Source organism: Phalangium opilio, unplaced genomic scaffold (genome assembly GCF_054372755.1).
Source record: "Phalangium opilio isolate 3A_F unplaced genomic scaffold, DU_Popi_V2 ptg000039l_2, whole genome shotgun sequence".
In the NCBI taxonomy this organism is placed as follows: domain Eukaryota; kingdom Metazoa; phylum Arthropoda; class Arachnida; order Opiliones; family Phalangiidae; genus Phalangium; species Phalangium opilio.
The window spans coordinates 5,304,159-5,322,988 of NW_028324163.1; the positions used below are offsets into that span (position 1 = coordinate 5,304,159).

Here is an 18,830-nt window from a genome sequence, read left to right on the forward strand (position 1 = left end):
CCTCAAAGACGTGGTAATATGGTTTAGTCAATACAATAACGATAGGTTATTCTTAGTGTTTCGTTTTTAGGACCGTACTCAACTGTAAAACTGGTTTCCAAAGGCGCGTGTCGAGGGTCAAAACTGAGCAGGTGCGAGGATGAACGTGAAATTCGAAATCCGACTTTTCATTTTTGTGGCACCCACTCGGTTTTTACCCTAAACATGCGCCTTTGAAAACCAGCCTTAACATTATGAATGTCGCTTTCATCCCCAAGCGAATAATTGAACATTGTGTTATTAAATTACGTATTGTTTGTCTCGTCAGCAACGTGCTAGAGATCTGGATGATATTGTTTAAATTCTGGGTTCAATTAGGCTGTCTTTCATCAAAAAAAACTATCTTTACACAGAAATGTTCCAGAAAACTGTTATTTTAATGCTAACTGACTTAAATACGAAAACGGAGCAAATACCAAAAGGTCTTTTTAAAAATTTTGGATTTAATTCAGCACACGCGCAAGTAAATAATTTGCGGCTACCAATTCCTGATGAAGAGGCGTTATATGAAGTAGAAGAATTCTTTCAAAATGAAGAGGAAAGAAGCAAGGCAGTAAGTGTGGATGATGTACACGGGAATTTTCAGATTCGGGAACTATTAATTCCAGCTAAAAAAACTTTTACGTATAACTAGATTGCTTTGGTTAAAACTTGGGATGATCGATCTTCCGATGATATTATTAGATGAGCTTAGCGGAAAATATTCGAACACAGTTTAGTTATGAAAATGAACTGGAAGGGTGCTAACGGAAAGATTGCCTTTGCCAAATTAACTTTGAAGAATGTCATCTTTGGTATGTTATCTCTTTAAAGGGATACGTCAATAACAAACACCTAAACCAAAAAAAACTTATTTTGAATTATAGATGCAGTTATGGCACATCCGAAGTTGAAAAAAGTAACCGAATATGGAGTCGAATCGGTGGTTATAAAATGGCTTAAGCACAAGTGTGATCGCAATGGTGGAAGAATGAAGCGATGGAAAAACCAGAGGTTCCGAGGGAAACCCTTCAATTTTGTTGCGCTTTCTAATGTATTTTAGCAATGTATAATGAACTCCATATTGATATAATAGGAAAGGATAATTATTGCAAAAACTATATTTAGACACTGTATAATTAATGCCTTACTTATATACAGTAACATTGCTAATTAATATTGAAATCGTATAAAAAATATCTCCTCAACAAAAACCGAGATACAACTGCCATGGCTTAAGGTGGGAAATTGCGCAAAAATGGAAATATAGGCCTAAACTTGATTTTTACAGATCAGGTCCTCTTACACCACAGGAGATCAGAAAAAGACTAATAAACAGTGATGATTCCCTGGGCTCTTCTGCAAAGACCTAAAAAAACCAAATAAAACCTAATAAACTGTGATGATTCCCTGGGCTCTTCTGCAAAGACCTAAAAAACCTAATAAACTGATTAATATCCTCTGGGATTTAATAAACGTTTTAAATTAATGCTTAAAGGATGAATGTAGGCCTTCCAACGGTCTTTTTATACCGCAGGAGATAAAAAATGTGAAAATGAATTATTTCAAATGTACACCTTCCAGCGGTCTTCTTATTCCGCAATATAGAACAATATAGAAAAAATATAAATATAAATTGAGAAAAAATACGAATATAAGTTAGATACTATAAATGAACGCCTTCCAGCGATCTTCTTATTAAGCAGGAGAGAATAAATATAAATATAAATGAATGTTTAACTATGCGGTCTTCTTATACCGCAGGAGAGAATAAACATAAATTAATGTTTATTTATGCGGTCTTGTTTGCCGCAGGAGAGAATAAATATTGGTAAATGAATGTTTAATTATGCGGTCTTCTTATACCGCAGGAGAGAATAAATTTAAATACAAATTAATGTCAAAATGTTGTTTGAACTGTTAAAACAATGTACATGTCAGGTTTGGAGTCGTATGACTCCCACGGGCCACGGCCACCACGGTGGGAGTCCCACCTTAGTTGACAAAGGCCTAAGATTTCCCCAACGCTTAAAGCAAAGGGCGGCTCCGTTGATGCCCCTAAAAGATGCCTTTTCTGCTACACGTTGGCTAAGCTTGGCAAAGGCTAGTTAAACCAAAGGCAGGAACCAATGGGACCTAGTGCATTAGGTCTGATTGGTTCCTGCCTTTGGCAAGGTAAAATTCGTGTCCAGAAGATTAGCCAGCATGTTAGGGGTGATAATGGAGCCGCCTGTTACTTTAAGTGTTCTACAGTTCTAGACAAGAATCAGTTATGTTTGAAAATAGGTAAAAGAAGAAAAAATATCGCTTATCTCAATGTTGAAATTGCATTGAGATTTGAGAGTAGCTCCAGAATCGATAATCTACAATAAAATTGCACAAAGAGTCGCTCCACAACAAGCAATAATTCAAAACAATAAGTCAGAGAGAGAGAGAGAAAGAGACAGACCAAACCAGCCATGGAAATAACACAGGTTCACAGGTCCAAAGCCACTTTATTAATTACTCAGACTAGTTTTTTATTCAAAAACCGAGGGTCACGAGTCCTAGGGACTTGTTTATTTATTCGAAACTTTGATAAATATTGAAAAGTGACCAGTTTATTAATTCACGGTTTTCGTCAAATTTCGACTCCTTTCTCATTGCAAGGAGTCTTCTTATTTCCTAATTCTCTACTCCTAGTCGTAGTGTCAGGTTAGTAGTAATCAGTACAGCGTTGCCAGACGTACGATAACTATAGTACAGTGCGATAAATTTAAGAGTTTTTTCGACTACGATAATTATGACGCTGTACTAGTACGCTAAATTCGATCTCACCAAAAACATCTCTGTAAAAATATGCCAAGTTGTTTGGCCGTAAAAAGAAGTGAGATCTAAAATACGGCCAAGTTATTATCTCCAGGTGAACCAACATTTTATTCGACTTAAAACTTCTCAAGAATGTTTTTCTGACTTGACCATTGGCATATCAAGGATTCGTTTAATTCCAGATATGGATCGAAATTAAAATATTAAATCAAATTGGTTAAATATTCTTGATAAGCCTTTGTGGTTAAACTTGTAATTTCCGTTATTAACCTTCACGGGTGCAAAGAAGAAGGATGCAAGTTTGGAATGCTAATGGCCAAGTCAGAAAAACATTCTTGAGAAGTTTTAAGTCGAATAAAATGTTGGTTCACCTGGAGATAATAACTTGGCCGTATTTTAGATCTCACTTCTTTTTACGGCCAAACAACTTGGCATATTTTTACACAGATGTTTTTGGTGAGATTTCACTCCTTTTTGTACGTCCATGTTCTTGTAGATTTATAGAAGTAGGATTATGAAGTGAAATAAACATTTGTACTTTAAGATTTTTATTTGTTCTTTCCAAGAGTTTTACTTGGCTTTGCCTTTTTCAACTTTTTTGCATTCAACTTTCTTTTTTTTTCCTCAGGCTGTGATAATTGTTAACCGTATTTCTAATCGAAGAACACAATATTGTGGCAAGTAACACTTTTAATCAACAGAATAGATTTAAGAAAAACTAAATGAATCAAAATACGCTTAGAACCATTTCAGACGAAATGAAAAGGAAATGAGTAAAAAATTTAATTACTAAAACATTATGTAAAAAACATAAATTTTGCAATAATACGAGAGAATCATATTAGTAAAAAATATTAATATTAAAAGACGAAAAAATTAAATTATAATGTCCTATTACGAGGGGATATAAATTATAAACCCCCATTTCAGGGGCTAACAGGGGAAAATTTCCGCTTTTGGGACTTTTTCCTTTCTGTGTATGCTAAGTCCTACTTGTATGCCAAATGTTATCATTCCCGCAACACCGGAAGTGCCCTAGAGGTTTAGATGATGACTCTAATTTTAAACCCCCATTTCAGGGGCTAAAAGGGGGAAACTCCCGCTTTTGGGACTTTTCCCTTTGGTTGTATGCTTAGTGGTGAAAGTATGCCAAATTTCATCATTCTAGCACCACCGGAAATGCCCTAGAGGTTTTGATGATGTGTCAGTCAGTAGGTCAGTGTCATAATGTGTCATTTTCACAAAGGATTATCACAGAAACCAAATGAGTTAGAAAGCTGGAAGTTGGAGGACTTCCTAGGATTAACACTGTGCCCTTGAGGTGCAAATATGAGTGGTGTACTATTCCCCAGTACCGAGTTAAGGGGGTCAAAATGAGGCTGAAATGTTACGGGTAAAGGATTGCTGGTAGTGCACGAGAACTTGGCGGGTGCACTGCCGTGCACCCAGATAATTCGGCTTCGGCGTACGAAAATTGTACCATAAGTTAGCGGGAAATCTAACTAATCTGGACACAAAAGGCTCGCTAGAGGAAGAAAAAGGTGAAATAGGATGAAATTATTCATGTTTAAGTCCAAAGGCAGGATGAGAGAAACGATTGGAGACGTTATTTTTCCATCTCCTTCAGGACCCTTGTAAGTTGTACTGATTTTAGTATAATTACAAGGTCAATCAGAACACCGCTGGAGCGTACGATAATTTTGGTTGAAAATCGATAATCTTTCGACTTTCGTACGATAATGTAGTCAAAGATGGCTAATTAAAATTGTTAAAAATTATTTGGGATCATGTAATTTTATATATATAAATACTTTTAAAATGGGACCAGTAGTAAAAAAAATCGCAGAGGGGTAACTGGTCTCAGGGACTTGTTTGAATATTGTTGATGTCGGGGTCACTTTTTCCGAGGACTAGTTGAAAAAAAACCTTATTTCCATGGCTGGACCAAACAAAACCGTTAGTCAAACGTAGCCAACTCGATCTCACTCTCATCACTCAAAATGGCTGTGCGTGAACCTTACCGCTCAAGCTGAGAAATAAGACGGTGGCCTGGCCCCTTGACAAATATTAACTTGTCAAGTTCATTATTTCAAGGTTAAAAATTTAAGTGACCAATGTCCAGTTTTTAAATGAAAGTGCTTGGGCTCTACAGGCCAAATGTCCAGTTTAAAAAAATCCTTATTTCTCAGCCTGTTACGGCTACAATGACCATGCGGCTCTGTCGACATCTAGTAACTTAGAGATTTATAATTAATATTAAGTATTACAATTATATATATAGTTTCAATAGTAAAATAATTAGTGGATTTACATGAATATGTAAATGGGCTACCAACCAAAAGTACTGCCTTAACTTCACTTGTAATAGCTGTGTAGAGTGAATTATATTTTTAGTTTTAATAGTTTTTCTTCAGTACAATAATGAGTGAATTTACATGAATATTCAAATAGTTTTTTACTGGGTGAAATTATGTAAATATTTTAATAATTTAATAACTATTTTTAAAGAAAATAATAAAATCTCCCGCAGTTGGGTTCGAACCCACTTACTACAACCTACCACTACGCTAGAGCACCGCCGCTCTACCACCCATCATAGATGGCTACAAAGTCGCTTATGATAGGGGAGTAGTTTAAAGAGGGCTGTTGAATCCGGCGATCCACAACGAGCCTGGTCATTTAGACTTAAATAATTATTGAAATTAATGGTTTTCCCCACTGGGGTTTTCCCAGGACCTTTTTACCCATAAGCAGAAGCTATGGGTTTTTATGGTCCGAATTTAGTTTAGATACAGTTTAGTTAAGATTAGTTAAGGTTTACTTATAGTGAATACTTATGTTTGATATGTTTTATATGTAAAGACCTTTAAGATAACATTGTACTCTAAACCAAAATAAGAACTGTCGTATGGCACGGCCTGTAATTGCTAAGAAATACTGTACTATTGTAAAGGCTATAGTAATGCATTTGAAAGGTTCGACGGATGGTTTTTGTTAGTAGGATGTTAAAAGGCCCTCTGGCCCTGTAGTCATAAAACTTCGGAGTAACGAATATTGGGGATCGCTTGGTAACAATAATAGGGGGTAAAACTTGAACTTTGTGTTAAAACTAGCAAAAGCAAAGCATGAGTGGAAAGAGCGCTTGTTACCATCGGACAATATAGATCGCAAACCGACTCTGCCGAGAGAGGTTGTAAAAGGAAGACTTAGAAACTTTAGTTAAACGGACGTCTTTTCAAGGAAAATTATTGTAATGATATCTTGATTTAAGTATGATTTGACAGACAACACAACAATTAAAGAAATTATTGACGATTGCATTTGGAGCTTCTTCGTTATTGAATAAAGACACACAAATAAGTTAGGGATTTAGATCGGTGTTTCAGTCCGCCGATGTGATATCAGAAGGGTATCACAAACTCTTATGTTGGGATGGAAGTCGCAACATAAAATGGTGCCGAAACTAATTACGTGCTCGGGAAAAATTACGTTAATTGGACAATTTTGTGAAAATTGGACTTGGTTCGAGAACTTAGAAAATTGTGGAAATCTTCAAGTCCCTAGTCAACTCCACGTTGGATGTTTATTGCCGATGTCTGTGAAGGAAGGGAACGTGAACCTGACGCAAGAAGTCCAGTGGCGGGGAGCGATAAGGAGCGGGATGAAGGAGTCCCAGCCCAAAGACATCAGAGTCCACACAAGCTAAAGGAGTGGTCCTTCTCAAGGTTGGATGGAACTATATGCAGTTTGGAAGCAACGAACAACCGGTAGACTTCTGGTTGATAACATTGATTCGCACTTCGTAATGAAGTTGGGTTCGTAAAAACAATTTGTATTAAGTGAAAACGAAGGTTTGACACTAAGTTGTCGTAAGATAAAAAGTTGTGCTCTGGTTGAGCTTGGTTAAAGTTGTGCTCTGGTTGAGCTTGGTTAAAGTTGTGCTCTGGTTGAGCTTGGTTAAAGTTGTGCTCTGGTTGAGCTTGGTTAAAAAAGTGCTCTGGTTGAGCTTGGTTAAAGGGTTTATTACCGATAGGTCGGTCTTGGCTTGTTGTGAAAGAGAGAGTGTATGATGGCGTGGCCACGGTAAAAAATTAGATGCCCCAGAATGGGCGAATGTAGTATCGTTCCAGAAAGAAGCGAAATTAAGTAAATACCCTAGCCGGGTATCCCCTCCCATGCCCCAGCACGGTCATTAGACAAAGTGAGACAAAGTCCATGAAAGGACAAAAAAGCTCTTAATTGAGCACGAACCTTTTCCTAAAAGGATAAAAGGGTTAGCCAAGATAAAAGAGTTGCACATGGGCATTCTTAAGACCTGATCGGGGCATACCTAAGAAAAAGGCGACGCTTATTAGTTGGCTATTTCGATAGACTTAGTAGTGCATTCACGACACGAGCGGCGCTGTTAGATTTATTTCGAACGGCGTCGACGAGTGATTAACAGTTGTACAGACCGAAGTTTGGATACTCCCTTGTGGTGGTCCCTTCGCGAGTCACTGGCTGATTTTGTCCAATCGTTATTGCCGTTGAGTAGGTTGTTTGGTAAAAGATAAAATTACTATTTGTAAAAGGTAATGTTGGTATTTGTAAAAAGTGTAAAAGGTATATTTGTGTTGGTTAAAAATTAATATTTATAAGGTGATTACATAACATGTACTTGGTAAAATATGGTGAAGTAAAATTGGTACAATAACGTTGATCCTGGTAAAAGTCATTGCACTCAAAGTGCTACTAAAATGGTTCAGTAGGTTGTTTAAAAGGGAAAGATAAGTTAGTATCCCTGGTGTGAAGGGATGAACGACGTTGATGGTGGCATTCCTACTTTTCTTTGGTGCCTCGAGTCTTTTTTCATGGCACCTCCTTTTCCCACTTCCCTGCCCACCTGACCTGGTTCGTTCTAGTTGTATTGGGAAATATGCAAAAAGGTTCATATAAAGTTTTATCTCCCTGAGAAAGGAGGAGAGTTGTATCTCCCTGAGAAAGGAGAAGAGTTGTATCTCCCTGAGAAAGGAGAAGAGTTGTATCTCCCTGAGTAGGGAGAAGAGTTGTATCTCCCTGAGAAAGGAGAAGAGTTGTATCTCCCTGAGAAAGGAGAAGAGTTGTATCTCCCTGAGAAAGGAGAAGAGTTGTATCTCCCTGAGAAAGGAGAAGAGTTGTATCTCCCTGAGAAAGGAGAAGAGTTGTATCTCCCTGAGAAAGGAGAAGTGTATCTCCTCGAATTAAGGGTTCTTTGATTCAATTTAAGAGTTATGTCATTAAAATGTAACAAATTGGTTCATTAGTATGACTTGTTTCAAATTAGTAAAAGTTTGATACGCTCTGAGAGCGAGGGTGATTAGTTGGTCTCATGATCGAAACATTGCAAAATATTATTAATGTTTGGAAAGATATTTAAGAGTTCTTGCAGTAAAGCAGTAGTCAGCTCATAACATTCTTGAGTAAAGAAAAAGGTGCATCGCCGCCTCAGCTCACAGAAGCAACGTTTCAAACTCTACCTCTGGTACTACAAGTGCTACCACCTGAGAAAACTTCTAAAGGACTAAAGTTAGCATGATGTATAAAATTATAGTTTGAAACTATGTTAATTAAGTTGAAAACTGTATAAATAGCTTTAAGGTCTGATATTTTGTACGAAAAATAACTTTAACTGTTTTAAAAAGAATCTTTTTGACCAAAGGGATTGGTTCCCATGAAAAACAAAGTAATAAAACTAGTTAGCTTGGATAGGACAGTTCAAAGATTCAGCTGGGTCTTAATGACTTGCACGTGCACTGTTAAAAGTTAAAAATAACGCAATAAAAGGAAAATGAGGGGCAATCTTATATTGTCAAAAGACAAAAATAACACAATAAGTTTCTCTTTACACATCCATGCTAAAAATATTTATGGTTGAACTTTTTAACTTAAGGGTAGCGATCGGAGCGTGGGATACTTAGTTCTCCTAACTAAAATCTCCTGCTAAATTTGAGGATAAGCACTATCCCCCAGAACAATAAAAAGTTTGTCCCCACGCTTCCGAGAGGCTTTGCCCCAGAATAGGTCGAAGGCTGGTTTTCTTCTCATTGTAAAAGAAGGGGAACCACTCTTTGAACAGATGTAGGGGAACCACTCTTTGAACAGATGTAGGGGAACCACTCTTTGAACAGATGTAAAGTAACCTATTAAGGATGTTTTGCCAAACTAAAATTTCGAGTTACTTTAAATTCAGTAATGAATCAATTTAAAATTCGAGTTACTTTAAATTCAGTAATGAATCAATTAAAATTCGAGTTACTTTAAATTCAGTAATGAATCAATTAAAATTCGAGTTACTTTAAATTCAGTAATGAATCAATTAAAATTCGAGTTACTTTAAATTCAGTAATGAATCAATTAAAATTCGAGTTACTTTAAATAAAGTAACAGAAATCAATTAAAATTCGAGTTACTTTAAATAAAGTAACAGAAATCAATTAAAATTCGAGTTACTTTAAATAAAGTAACAGAAATCAATTAAAATTCGAGTTACTTTAAATTAAGTAACAGAAATCAATTAAAATTAAATGATTAACATAGATGAAGAAATGTAAATTTAAATGTAGTCTCTTCAATAAATTGAAAATCAGTTAACAAATAGGCAAATAAAAATAGTAAAGTTGAGTTATCTCAAATGATGGAATGTTGAGTCAAAAATTGGAAGGCTAAGAAATTTAAAACAATGTTGTCGGATCGCTTAATTGTAGGAAATACTAAGATGTATTTCGGCGGGGAGTGTTGAATCCGGCGATCCACAACGAGCCTGGTCATTTAGACTTAAATAATTATTGAAATTAATGGTTTTCCCCACTGGGGTTTTCCCAGGACCTTTTTTCCCATAAGCAGAAGCTATGGGTTTTTATGGTCCGAATTTAGTTTAGATACAGTTTAGTTAAGATTAGTTAAGGTTTACTTATAGTGAATACTTATGTTTGATATGTTTTATATGTAAAGACCTTTAAGATAACATTGTACTCTAAACCAAAATAAGAACTGTCGTATGGCACGGCCTGTAATTGCTAAGAAATACTGTACTATTATAAAAGCTATAGTAATGCATTTGAAAGGCTCGACGGATGGTTTTTGTTACTAGGATGTTAAAAGGCCTTCTGGCCCTGTAAAGTCATAAAACTTCGGAGTAACGAATATTTGGGATCGCTTGGTAACAATAATAGGGGGTAAAACTTGAACTTTGTGTTAAAACTAGCAAAAGCAAAGCATGAGTAGAACGTATTGGACTCTTGATGGAGAAAGAGCGCTTGTTACCATCGGACAATATAGATCGCAAACCGACTCTGCCGAGAGAGGTTGTAAAAGAAAGACTTAGAAACTTTAGTTAAACGGACGTCTTTTCAAGGAAAATTATTGTAATGATATCTTGATTTAAGTATGATTTGACAGACAACACAACAATTAAAGAAATTATTGACGATTGCATTTGGAGCTTCTTCGTTATTGAATAAAGACACACAAATAAGTTAGGGATTTAGATCGGTGTTTCAGTCCGCCGATGTGATATCAGAAGGGTATCACAAACTCTTATGTTGGGATGGAAGTCGCAACAAGGGCGAAGGCGAGACGACGACGAAGGCGGAGCTAATTTTCCGTTTTATTTCCCATAAATACCCGTAATATTTTGACTCCATAGGTGGCGACAAAAAAAAAAATATGAACTTATCTCGTGATGAGGGTGAAAACGATGATGACGACGAAAACCGTGAAGACAGCAGAAACCGTAGGAACTGCGAAAGCAATTAAAACAGTATAATTTGCTAAGAATCCGAAGCTGGAGAGCTTTTAGACAGTGATGTCTATGACTAAAGACGTTTATTTTTTAATTTAGCCTAATATCTATTCCGCACCTCTAGCTTAATGTCTGGAAACTACTCCCATAAGGATCATATATCTTAGGAATAAGTTTCGCAGAATCTTCGTCAGATATTTTGTGGCGCCCGAGCCGCCTGGCGGTGATTCTGCAAATATTGGCCTTATGAGAGAAGTTTCTAGACCCTCCGCTAGGGACACTGAATAGATATAAGGCTAAATGTACTACTAAAAGTGTTTTTTACTAAATAATTTCCTTAAAACATGTATTCGTTTGGAAGTATACAAACGAAGGGAAAATAAATAAATGGGGGTAAAACCTAGTTTTCTTTTCTCCGAAACTTCACTAATTCGATTTTTGGTAAACCATATAAAGACCAGTAAGCCAGCCATTTAAAATTTTTATCTGGGAGCTTTTATTAGTCCTTCAGCCGAGCTAGCGTTTGCTGACCCGTTAGCCGACCCTTAATAATCCTGGTATGCAAGCCAACCATTAATAATCCATATACCCGACCATTTACAAATCTTGTTTACAAGCCCAACATTTAAAGATCATAACACATATAGCCGACCCGTGACAAACCAAGTCTGCAAGCCAACCAATAACAGTCCATAAAGCCGACCATTAACAAATCTGGTCTGCAAACCAGCCTTTATAAGTCCTTAAAGCCGACCATTAACAAATCTGATCCGTAACTAAGCCACCCATTATAAATCAGTTAAGACGCCCGTAAACCAACAGCAAGGCAACCATAGTCTGGTAAGCATGACAACTATCAATTTTCCGTTCATCCGACCATAAACACATCCTCAATCCGACCATTAAACAGTCTGGTCGAGATATAGGCCAGGACAGATAGGCCAAAAAAGGGCTTGACCTAGAACATTAGAACATAAAGATGAAAATTGGTACATGTGTGGTTTTGCACCCAACAAAAAATATACTAAAAGTCCCCTGCTGTACAGCGCGAGCTTTCACCGCCATCTTCGAAAATGGCCGCCGGAAATGCCAGCTACAATGTATTCCACGTTTTTCTTCAAAAATTATGAAATTTGGTACACATAATGATTGGAACCACATGAACATCAGGGCAAAATTTTACAGCTCTGTGCTCAATAGTTTGGTCGCCATACTGGAAAATGGCTGCCGTGAATGCTAGATACAGTATATTTCACCATGTTATTGGAAAATTATGAAAATTGATAGGTATTATAATCAGAGCTGTGTGAACCTCATAGTAAAATATTGAAGCCATTAATCCGATAGTTTGACCGCCATTTTGAAAAATGGCCGCCATCAATTTCATTTAGATACACTATATGGTTCAAAAATTATGAAAATTGGTAATAATTATGTTGAAGACCGTCTTAACATCATACTTGAATATTGATGACGTGCTACTGATAGTTTGGGTGCCATCTTCGAAAATGACTTCTTGAAATGACAAATATATTACCGATATATAAATTTTTTCGATATTTTTTTTATTGAGTAGATGATTTTCATGAACGTATTAAACACCATAAAAATAACCAATTTTGAGTCTAAATTATCGACCCATCTTCAACAATGGTCGCTGAAATATTGATATCCTAAAATCTGGAAAAAAAGGAAAGCCATGTTACTTCCATTTTGGTTAGGAAAAACCATTTTATATGGGGTATAAACATTCTATTGCCGTTAAGGATTAGATTTAAGACACATTTTTAACATTTCGTTCATATTTCGCTTCATCCTGAAGACTTTTTATTACGGCTAATACCTTGACAATGACCACACATTGCCCAGCAAGCAAATCCAGATCGTCTACATTCACAGTTCTTTATACAAGATGTTCTGCAGACTGCAGGTACAAATAATGAGTGTTAGAAGTTCATCTGATGTCGGAATGAGAATGGTGTGAATGGGTTTTCGACTTTCGCGATCGCGAACCAATCCCCACTGTTTGGGATTAAATCGTTTCCTAGCTATTGTTGGACTTGAAGATACGCTCGGAAAAAATGTAGTTTTGCGGCGTCGGTTGTTGGATGAAGCTTAGCGAGATCAAATGAGGACAGTATGTGCGGCAACGGTTCCATTATACGTGTAATATCTACATGGTTGAAGCGTGACGTGTCAATTATCCCCATAAAACAAAGCGAAAAGAAATCTCCCTTCGGCAGCAGCTATGACTTCCTTAGATGCAATATGGCCATTCAAAAAGCGCAACAAATCTGTAAGATGTTTATTATCTGTCATTATTTGAAACCACGCCTTATCATAACCACACCCAGTTACAGCACGCAAATGAAAGAAGTGTTCTCTTAACCTTTTTAACTCAAAGGACTTGTCGCGGCGGAGGGGGCCCGAGTTCGGTGTGACGGTTCGGGAGTTCCTTGGATTTGCCCTTGCTTTAGACCGTTCCTTGCCCCATTCCGTGAAGGTTTTGCCCGTCCGCTTCGCCCCCGCCTAGGTGTTGCCTCGGCTCGCCCCCGCTATTGGCAACCCTCTAGGGGTCGCGGATACACTATTTGTTTGGGCCTTATGGCACTTTTGTGCTTGGAGAGAACTCCCCCGTCTCCTCGAGTTTTCTGCTGCCTTAATCCTTCCCTGTCACCGACCACCTCCTAACTGGGCTCGCCGCTGACGGTGTCCAGCTTCTGTCACCCGCTCAAGTGGCGTTTGTCGGGCCCGCTGGCCGAACCCGTGTGCCATGACTGCGGCTCCGCAGGTTCAATTTGGAATATGATGGGGAGGGTCGCTGACAAGGCCCCCAGCTATGTGTAGCGCCTAATCAAGGGTTCTGACATGCAATTATTATGAAAAATCTTCAGGGTGACGATGAATATGAATGAAATGTTAGAGATTTGTCTAAAATCTAATCTTAAAAAACACTAAAATGTATAAACCCAATATTAAATCATATTCTCTAATCAACATGTTGAGACTAACAGCTTTGAATAACTTTTCTTTCTTTCAGAATTTAGGGCAATGATTTTCGTTTCGCCATTTTTAAAGGTGGCGTCGATAATTTCAACTTCAAGATACCCATTTTTGTTGTTTATTACGTTAATGAAAATCATCTATTCAAAATAGGAATTTCAAAAAGATTTATATATTTGGCATTCCAGCAGTCATTTTCGAAGAGGTGCCCTAACTATCAGTAGCACGTCTTCAATATTCAAGTATGATGTTTAGACGGTCTTCAACATAATTATTACCAATTTTCATAATTTTTGAACCATATACTGTATCTAAATGACATTGATGGCGGCCATTTTTCAAGATGGCGGCCAAACTATCGGATTAATGGCTTCAATATTTTACTATGAAGTTCACACAGCTCTGATTATAATACCTATCAATTTTCATAATTTTCCAACAACATGGTGAAATATACTGTACCTAGCATTCACGACGGCCATTTTCCAATATGGCGACCAAACTATTGAACACAGAGCTGTAAAATTTTGTCATGATGTTCATGTGGTTCCAATCATTATGTGTACCAATTTTCATCATTTTTGAAGAAGAACGTGGATTACATTGAAGCTGGTATTCCCGGCGGCCATTTTCCAAGATGGCGGCGAAAGCTCGCGCTCTACAGCAGGGGACTTTTAGTATATTTTTTGATGGGTCAAAAACAACACATGTACCAATTTTCATCTTTATGTTCAAATGTTCTAGGTCAAACCCTAAAAGTCCTGGGCTAATAGCCAACCATAAACAGAGTAGTAAGAAGACGGCGAAATATACTTCTATCGACGGAAAAGCCGCATGTAGACGGTCGGATAAGACACGAATAATAGTCGGCAAAGTAAAAGAAGCCGACTTGTAGATAATGTTATCCAACAATGAGCTATCCACAAAGCCGACTAATTGCAGAACATAATCCCGACCTCATTTTGGAAATCCCTAAAATTTTCTGCCGTGTTTCCGTCGTGTTTTCTGCCGAGTGAGAACCTAGCTTTAGTCTGACGAAAGAATCAGGCCGTCAGATTAACTCTTAGCCGCATATTTTTCAGTCAGGTTTTATATTCAGTTATTTAGTACGACCTGATCTATCAAACAACACCGCGGATTCATACATGTACCTCATGAGGTAAGAAATCATACCTCATTCAACCATTTTAACCTCCGTCTGATTTATTGAGGGCCCCCTTTGATGACGTCAGATTTCATATACTCGGAATCGCCATTTCCAGCTCTATCATTTGCCACCTGTTTTATTCATGTACCTCATGAGGTAAGAAATCATACCTCATTGGGGTCAAACACGACCCCGCCCCCCTCAAATGCCCCAGCTGTGACGCCTAAGTCTGCCAGATTTATTAATGAGCATCAAAACTAAACTCATTCCAATAGTCAGACCTTTCGTACTTTATGAGGTAAGATTCAGGCCTTTGGCTCTTGGTCTAACACGTTTATATAATAAGGGCTGGAATTTTATAATAGAAGAAAGCACCGTGGTTGCAATTAGATCAATAAAAGGGCTAATCGTAATCGGGTTGTAGCTTCGGAGTTTTCATTCTTGTTATGATGCGCATTGACTTTCATTGCGTCTAACCACAAATCAGCTCTGGTGATATTTAACGTTAACACTCGTGTTGGCAAACTAAGAATATCGTTGAGGTGAAACGAGACAATAGTGTTTATACTGCAAACAAGTTGTGAATGTATCTATGAGAATATAGGGTTAACAGTTGAGGCGTAGACAATTGGGCCTTTTCAAATACATAAAGGTTATATCTCTCATTTCCTTTATTTTTTCCCATTGACTGATTTCCATGTGTCCAAGACATATCTTTATTGGGTGTAAAATGTGTTCAGCTTACTGGTTGGAATACTGCTTTAATAATTCGAAAATTTTTCCTTAAAAAAAAAGAGAAATAATTCTACATCTAGGTTAATAAGTTGGTAGTAGTAGTCCTCCTCTTGACTAGGAGAGGTAATAATTTGGTTTTTCCAACTTGTTATTGAATCTTTTGGTTAGATTGTGTGGACAACAAAATTAATTATGAGACTTTAACATTGTAGTTTTTTAGTAAAACAAAACTGCTTTAAGTTGCTAATTCAGTTTTATAATACCATAAAAGGAATTTTTTTACTCCATCGTAACCTTTCAACTTTTAACCTTAGCTTTTTTTATCCTTTACTTTATGAACATGATTGTTTAATAAAGGTCTTCGGAAGTTTTCTGAAACATTTTCTTACTATCCGTGACCTTGGCTTCACCGCTCTACGTCTAAGCCTTGCCCCTATATTGTAGCAGTCGGCGGGGTCACGAGGCTGAACTTATTTTTAGTTTGTGATACTAAAAGCGCTCCCAAGGTAGATAACACGGCGAACTAAATTAGTTAAAAATATATTCTGGAATCGCGATCGGAACGGGCTTAGATCATTTCGGAGGCTCCGGTAAAATACACGATATGATTGTATTAAGACAATTCTCATTCATAACAGGTTTGGCTTAACTTGATTTTTTCCATGTTCACCATTTCATTGGTGTTATCTGCGAGACCACGATCCAAATATACAGCTTTTAATCACTTTCTAAATATATTTGGCATTGTACTGTTTCAAGGTACGAACAACACAGATTTCGAGTCGTGAGAAAGAACCATAGCCCCCTGAATAACATAAGGCCTGGACATGGGCGGGTATTTTATTATTGAAACTGGCAAAAAACAATTTTAAGTTTAAAGCCAGATTTGACCGAGAGATGGCCATAGATCTTTCTTGTTTGACGTCAGACGACGAAAGTGCGTCTGCTATAATTGGCGATCGTGAATTGAAACTTTGAAAGCGGACCCATTTCAGTAAGTAAATGTTTTTGTAATATAATACTAATTAAGATTTTGATAATATGTAATAATAATTAATATTTTGATAATGTGTAATAATAATTAACACTTATTTCGATAGGTCTTTTACATAAATCGGGTTCAAACGCTCAATATAAATTAGTTTTAGTATTATTTAGGCTAGTCTTGAATGTTTTTATCACCAAGGCTTAACGTCTTGTCTTGGAAGTTTCAATGTTATTATGTTTTGAAATGATCTTAATTTACGCACTGAATGGTTTTCAGATGTGAAAGACTTAAAGTTCATAAAGAAGCATATTAAACAAGAATAATGGGATTCAAATGTGCTCTAACCGATTGCCCAACAAACAAGCAAAAGAAATTAGGATTCAGAGGCAGAAGCAAACCGTGCGACAAAAACCAAAGCAATAGAGTTTCATTTCATGAGGTTCCTAAAAAAGAATGTATTAAAAAACAATGGGAATGTGCTCTTTCATGTACATTACCCATCGATGCCCGTATTTGTAGCTTACATTTCAAGGAATCTAGCTTTAGTATTTCGACAAAGAAAAGAAGTTTGTTATTAGATGTAATACCCGAGATTCCTTGCAAAACACCACGAACCGAGAGTACAACCTTATCAAATGCTAGCAGTTCTCCTAATAAAACACCATTAAGCCCAATTATTAATAGAACTCATATAATTGAAAAGTCAAGTGATACAGAAGGGCCGTCCTTTGAGATGTACAAGAACCTCAATGACAATTCACCATGTAAAACATTAATCTCTCCAAATATTTCAAGTACTGATTCAACTTCCGTTACATGTAATGCTGCTACTACCGGTAATACAAGAAATTTATCCCGAAAGAGACTTTTTCTCGAAAGAAGTGTAAACAACAGAGACATCAACATAAGTCCATCTACGCAAAAGAAAGCTAACTGTAATATAGATTTTGAATCTCCAATTCGGTCAAAAGTTCCTTTAACTGATGCTGTGAAAAATATCAAGAGTGTTTATAGTGATGAATCAATTAATACAAAATACATTCCATCTCCTAAAGCTATTGACATATCTAGTCCAGGAATGCCTAGCGGTATTTCGCTTTTAGAAGACCAAACCCCTCAAAATGCAGATAGTGGCAAATATAAATGTGCGAAAAAGATAAATGTCGTCAATAAAACTAAATCAAATAGAGTTGTATCTACTCGAAAACAAGGCCGTTTCATTTCAAAACTTAAAAAGAAACTGCTTAATTGTAACCGCTTTTTCTATAATCTCAAAACAAGTTGGCTTCCCTTCCAGCGGCTAGCATAAGGAACGAGGCTTCTCGAAATATTTCTAATCTACCGGGTCTAAAGTATGTCTAGGGGTATGATTTTAGGTGGAATAACGAGAAATGGTTTGAATGTCCAAGCGAATTAAATTTTAATATCATAGCATTAATTTGAGTCAGGGCAGAAGGCCCAGACCAACACAAAAGAATAAATGAAATAAATCCCCGACATAAATAATGTTAAAATCCCGCAAAATAATAAAACATGCAAAATTCGGTACATATAAACTAATCTTAAATTATCATGCACAATTAAGCCCTCAAAATAATCATTACTCGAAACAGTCTTTTAGCAAAAGTCATGTACGGTACCAGTTTACTTCGGCGCTCTCTCTCTCTCGTATATATCTCGTTTCCCGCACTGTGACGTCGCGAATTAATCACGCACACCGTTAATACCGGCCCGTTTGTCTTATCGCTGGTTTTGGCTCTTCCGAAGCAACGCCTAAGTACTGGTCAGTACTTAGTGTAACAGACTTCCTTCCAAAGCTCGGCGGAGTCCCTTGTCTTTAACGGACCCTTGCGTCCTTCCTTCCAGGTCGAGGCCTCTCCAAAAAGTAACTCTTTGCACTTTTAATTTTTGTCTCCATATTTCTTCCTTTCGCGGGCTTTTCCAGTGGACCAATAACCGTGTCTTCTTTTCGCGGGCTTTTCCGGTTTGACCAATAAGGTAACGCGTTTGAGTCCAATTAGTTAATTCTCAGGAGTGCGGTGAAGGTTCCAAGTTCAAGAAGAGAGAGAGCATATCTATGGATGCCATTAGCCACCCGAGAGAGAGTAATTTAGAAAATGGTACCAGGTACCATTAAGTGGCACCGCTAAAACGAACGCGAGTAATACCAATACATTTTAAAAGTAATACAACAATACACAAATAAAGTTCAAATGGCATAAGCCGCCTAACTAAACACAAAAGCATATTTCTAACCCCATATACATTTTAACCCATAACCCGAAAAACATTCGCTTGGACATTTTTGGGCCTACAACGAAAGATAAGGGGTGATGGATGAATCGTAGAACGGGGCTCTTCGAGAAGCCTAG

General features: G+C 37.1%; 1 protein-coding gene across 1 annotated transcript; it reads left to right on the forward strand.

The window, feature by feature from the left end:
- Positions 1 to 16,283: 16,283 nt before the first annotated feature.
- Positions 16,284 to 18,595, forward strand: LOC149680690 (uncharacterized). Its single transcript, XM_089834633.1, has 5 exons — positions 16,284 to 16,464; positions 16,735 to 17,708; positions 17,756 to 17,810; positions 18,276 to 18,343; positions 18,480 to 18,595. Exons 2-5 carry the CDS (start codon positions 16,781 to 16,783, stop codon positions 18,593 to 18,595), a joined length of 1,167 nt encoding a protein of 388 aa, XP_089690759.1. The 5' UTR covers positions 16,284 to 16,464; positions 16,735 to 16,780.
- The last annotated feature ends 235 nt before the right edge of the window (positions 18,596 to 18,830 follow it).

Coding starts and splice junctions, on each gene's coding strand:
- LOC149680690 (XM_089834633.1), top strand. CDS start 16,781: ATGGGATTCAAATGTGCTCTAACCGATTGCCCAACAAACAAGCAAAAG. Junction 17,811..18,275: donor TCTAATCTACCGGGTCTAAA/GTATGTCTAGGG, acceptor TTCCTTCCAAAG/CTCGGCGGAGTCCCTTGTCT. Junction 18,344..18,479: donor GGTCGAGGCCTCTCCAAAAA/GTAACTCTTTGC, acceptor GAGTCCAATTAG/TTAATTCTCAGGAGTGCGGT.